This window comes from Nuphar pumila, chromosome 1 (assembly GCF_984573655.1).
Source record: "Nuphar pumila chromosome 1, dmNupPumi1.hap1.1, whole genome shotgun sequence".
NCBI lineage: Eukaryota > Viridiplantae > Streptophyta > Magnoliopsida > Nymphaeales > Nymphaeaceae > Nuphar > Nuphar pumila.
Window position 1 is genome coordinate 45,104,664 of NC_143249.1, and position 5,110 is coordinate 45,109,773.

Below are 5,110 nucleotides of genomic sequence, written 5' to 3' on the forward strand. Positions count from 1 at the left end.
GTGTAGTTTTTTATAAGAAATTCTTTTTTATTAGGGCAACCATTCACCCAATACCCATCTCATCCCATGGGCTGCCACAAGATGAGCTCTCTCTCTCTCTCTCTCTCTCTCTCTCTCTCTCTCTCTCTCTCTCTCTCTCTCTCTCGTGTAGTCAACCACCTCTCTTCCTCTCTCTCTCTTTCTCTTAGAGGGCTGATCTACTCTCTCTATCTCTCTCTCTCTCTGAGGGCTGATGTACCCGCTTTCTCTCTTAGGTGTGGTCAACCACCTACCTCTCTCTCTCTTTTCGAGAGGGAGGGCTGATCGACCCCCTCTCATTTTTCATTCTGTTTTTTCTAATGACACACAAACAAGTGAAAAAAAAATTATTTAAAAAAAAATGATCATACCAAAACTTCTAGCATGAAAATTTTTCTTTTCCTGTGATCATTTTTCTTACTTTCAAAATTCCACTTAATGTTACCCAATCTAAAAGGTGGTCTCAAGCAACCACGTGCCTTTCATCTTTTAGACAGCCATCCAAATAGCATCTTATACATGCTCTGGTAAGTGTTCACATTATATGCAGCGCTGCTGAAAACCACCCATCTTGTCATGTCTCAGTATGGGTGTGATCTCCATCTCGAGAATGTTGAGATGGGTTGTCGGTGGCGGCAGCTGCACTGCATGCCGCTGCATAAAAAATGGTTCCATAAATAATTGCTTCGAAAACCATGAGGAGAAATCACAAGCCCATCAACCTAGAATGAATAAGTTGATGTTGAAATGCAACAATTCAAAAATAACAGGAAACAGAAGGGTGTCATTGCTGTATAAAAGTTGCCAGCAGGCAAAATCGATTTTGGGATAGCATTGGGAGTAAGAGAAAAAATGAGTTTCAGAGTTGTTACCAAGGCAGCAACCATTTCGACAAGAGACGCAGGATTTAACAGGTATATGTGATGGTTCCACCGAATCGAAACTGGATCTCACTAGTTACTCACACCTTCCAAAAAATTGTCTTTTTGAGAGAAGAATTCATGTTCACCAGATCCAGAACAGGGTTTTTAGAATGCATTTTCAACGATTCCAATACAGCATCAGGTTCATAGCTTCCAACACTGGAGGGCATCTCATAAATTAATGCCATAATCTTGAAAAACTCAAGGGCTATATGCCTTTTTCCTATCATTGAAGTGTAGAAAACGCGACACAGATTTTAGTACACCCCTTTGAGAGAGAGAGAGAGAGAGAGAGAGAGATTTTGTTAATAAATTGCTCACGCAAAATTCTCAGTCTATCTACCTATCTTATAAGCAAAGTTCTGCTTCTATTGGATAATTTCACACATGAGAATTGATAACTGATATCTACCTAGTCTCTGTGCCCTTTGCTTGATAAAGATATGCATGACCAAAGAAGCAATCAAAAGTCATTCTTCTTAAATTCATCAATAGAAGAGGCGACAACACTTTTCGGGTGGCTTCTAAAATCACAAAGTTACAAAAATGAGGAGTTAAAACTACTCCACAACTACAGCTTCCACAGCTAAACAAAACTTAAGACCAATTCTCCAAAGAGGAGAAAAGGCAAAATAACAGAGACTCAACCAACAGATTCTGGTAAATCAAATTTAACATCATTCTTTTTCTTCAATCCTTTCACCAAATCAACCCTTCTAGGTTCCATCTGCAACGGCACCGGTGCAGACAGCCCCAACCTGCCATCCCCACACTGGAACCCAGGGAACCCATTCTCCACTCCTTCCTCTTTCTGAGATTTCTCCTCAAAAGAAAATCCATCATCATCACCGGTATTAAGAATCTTCACAACTTTTTCCAAACTTGGTGCTTCATCACTTTCACAACTCTTGCATTCAATCCCATCTATTCCATCAAGACCTAGTGAATACCCACCATCATTCACCAACTCAAAAGACCCATTGTTCCCTTCCAAAGCATCTCCTCTCAGAGTAAACGCTTTTTGGGGTTTACCAGAATCCCTACCCAGCTTCTCTGCACCACGATTGTTGGATCCACCAGCTACTCTTTTCTTGTTACCGCCATCTCCGCAAGAAGACCCGTCCAGAACCTCCAAAACCCCAACCAGATCCCTCCTCACCGATCGCTTTGCCTCCCCAATCATCAAATCTCCGCTCTACAAAGAACCAACGAAAAAACATTAACAACGTTAAGCCGAAACCCAGTTCAGAAACCGTAAAATGGAAGGTGGGCTCGATCGAATTCTACCCGAATCGCGTCGATCTTGCCAAGGAGATCGGCAGTCCTTCCCGAGAGCTCGCGCCGGGCCTCCGGCTTCTGGTACAGTTGGAGGAGCTGGGCATGATCAGAGAGCCTGGCTCTGAGGTTATTGAGGAAGGTTTGGGCGAAGGCGATGAGCTTCAAGTGGCGGAGCATCTGGGATCGCCGGGCCAGGAAAGAGCGGAAGTGGGTCTGGATGGTGCGAGCTGCATGCCCTCTGAGGGACTGAGATCGGGTGTTGGTGCGGCCCCTGGGCTGCGGGTGAGTCTGGGGAGGAAGATTAGGTGGTGGTGGGGAGAGAGAGAGGTGGTGGAGGGTGGATTCAAGGGCGGAGAGGCGATGGAGGAGGGGTTGAAGATGAAGGGAATCGGGCTGGGACGGTGGTGGTGGTGGTGATTGGGGTTGCTGAAGAGAGGTGGCTAGATAGGTGGCGATGGTTAGGAGGGCTGAGTCAGTGGTGGTTGGTGGTGGTGGTGGTGGTGGTGGTGGTGGAATGGGATTGGAAGACGAGCAGCAACAGCAACATTCGTGGTGGTAGTGGTGGTGATGGGGAGGGAGATGGTGGTGGTGATGGCTTCCGGCCATCAGGGGGCTGGTGGGATTGGGTGTGGTGGGGGTAGAGGGGCAGGAGACTACTTTGGGGCAGGCAGGGAAAGCATGGAACTTTGGACGCCGTGTTGGTCTCGTGTTTTCCTGTGTTTCGAAAGGGCAGCGCCCTAGATTATATATATATATATATATATATATATATATATATATATATATATATATATATATATATATATATATATATAGTGCGTAGGTGCATGACCACTTTGAAACATGATCAAAACAAAATAGATCTGAGCAGCAGAAACCTTTAGCAGCGACAAAAGTCACCATTAAAGGTGTATTTTGATGCAAACTTGCATTGACGTTCAGCACAAATTCTTTTTTGTCATGTTTTTAAAGTGATCATGCACATTATATATATATATATATATATATATATATATATATATATATATAGAGAGAGAGAGAGAGAGAGAGAGAGAGGTGCTTGAACATTAGGTGTTTGTGATACTTGCATGATGGGTTTCTCAGGTTTTTTCGTTTTATTTTTAAATTCTGACCATAAAGATGTGATCTATGAACTTGATTTTGTAGGGATCAGCTCTTGAAGTGTTTGATTCCGGTACATGTGTAGGTTTTTATAAGGTTCGAAAAATCAACGGTCCAAAATCTTTGTAAAATTTCGAGGCTCTAAATATCATTTTTTCATAAAAAACATATGATTCAGGTGTGGATTCCTCATAAATCGACCACACCCAACACATTTATGGGGTCAAAACTGTGAAAAAACAATAAAAGAGCATAAAAACTTATCAAACAGGTATCACAAGCACCTACGCTCTTCTATGTATGTATATATATAAGGAAACTGGAATATGTAAACCAGTAAAATATGTAAACTAGAATGCACTAAGCTTTTCATAGGAGTTTTTGCAAATCTAACCCTACAAATGCATTTGTCATGATCTATTTGCTTGGAATCTATGTCACATGGGTGCGGGTGCGGGTGCAAGTGAGGGTGCGGGGATTCGGCACTTCCAAAAAACCCGGGTGCGGCAAGGGCAAAAATGTAAAATATATATATAATATATATATATATATATGGGGGGTCGGTGGTTCCCCCCGATGCAGGTTCCGCTGCGTGGTCAGCGGGCGGGGGTCCAGCAGCACCCTCCCCCCCAAGATTTTTTTTTTAAATTCGGCAGCCCATTTCATAGGGCAATTTTAAAAAAAAAAAATCCAAAAAAAATAGACCAAGGGTCGGGTTGACCGCACCCGTTGTCACACCTGCACCCGCGTCGGGTGGCGTCGATGCGGGTGCGACACCCTGCTAGCCGAATCCCTGTTACATAGCTTGGAATTGACTATTGGATCATCATAATCGGATCAAGAAATGTGATTTTGTATGCTTGAATATTTATGAAAATTCTGAGCCATTGATTTTAAAGCCTTAAAAGATCCTTATTATACATCTTAATCATATGATCTAAGAGTCTCTTTCTATAAAACCAAGCATCTAGATCGCATCTGTATGGCAAAATTTTAGAAAAATATATAAAAAACCTATGAAAATCCAATCCCTATGAAACTGGAGATTGCTGGAAAGATGATTCAGTTTCTTTGGTATTTTTAAATTTTATTTTTTTAATTTGCGGTTTTATTTTTTAGCATACAAGTTAAAACAAAATAATCTGTCAATATCCAGCTATGGCATGCTCTCTAGTTTCTTGTTGGGAACGAATTTTCTTTGGGATGAATTTGTGGGGTTATATTAATGGTTATATTAATTCAATGATTACTTAGTTTTCAGTTTATGATGTCAACATTGTAAATCATGTTTTATCTCACTTGATACCAACAATCTTATTGGTGAAATTGATATGCAGTCTCCAACAATCTTATTACTATATAGGAACAGTTGATATCGAGTTTACTGTTGCATGTGAATAATCAGTAAAATTTCATTTATATTGTTAGAGAAGTGTGTTTGAAAACTTTGATGTTTTCATCCACTAACATTGAAAAATGATGTTTGGGAAAAGCTCTGATCATTACTAGTGAATCTTTGGTTTCAATTGCCAGTTCAATCCATGTTCTTCTAGTAATTTTAGTTCAGTTTTCTTTTAAAAAGAATGATGGTATCCTTTCATGATTATTGTTGAAAGATTGGTGATGTTGGTAATCTTCTAACAACGGTTTACTATTTTTCTTTTTCTTCTCTTAAAAAGATCCTGCAACTAAATTTTTTATTTATGAAATGATTTACATATTAATGCATAATCTTAGTACTCTCTCTCTCTCTCTCTCTCTCTCTCTCT

The 5,110-nt window shown here is 40.7% G+C and overlaps 1 protein-coding gene across 1 annotated transcript; it reads right to left on the minus strand.

Moving 5' to 3' along the window:
* Window positions 1–1,397: 1,397 nt before the first annotated feature.
* LOC149848859 (uncharacterized) lies at window positions 1,398–2,907 on the minus strand. The gene is made up of 2 exons (XM_090012682.1): window positions 2,229–2,907; window positions 1,398–2,136 (listed from the first exon to the last, which is right to left on the minus strand). The coding sequence occupies exons 1-2, from the start codon at window positions 2,823–2,825 to the stop codon at window positions 1,585–1,587; spliced, it is 1,149 nt and encodes a 382-aa protein (XP_089868808.1). The 5' UTR covers window positions 2,826–2,907; the 3' UTR covers window positions 1,398–1,584.
* Between the last annotated feature and the right edge of the window lie 2,203 nt (window positions 2,908–5,110).

Coding starts and splice junctions, on each gene's coding strand:
- LOC149848859 (XM_090012682.1), bottom strand. CDS start 2,825: ATGGCCGGAAGCCATCACCACCACCATCTCCCTCCCCATCACCACCAC. Junction 2,137..2,228: donor GCAAGATCGACGCGATTCGG/GTAGAATTCGAT, acceptor GGTTCTTTGTAG/AGCGGAGATTTGATGATTGG.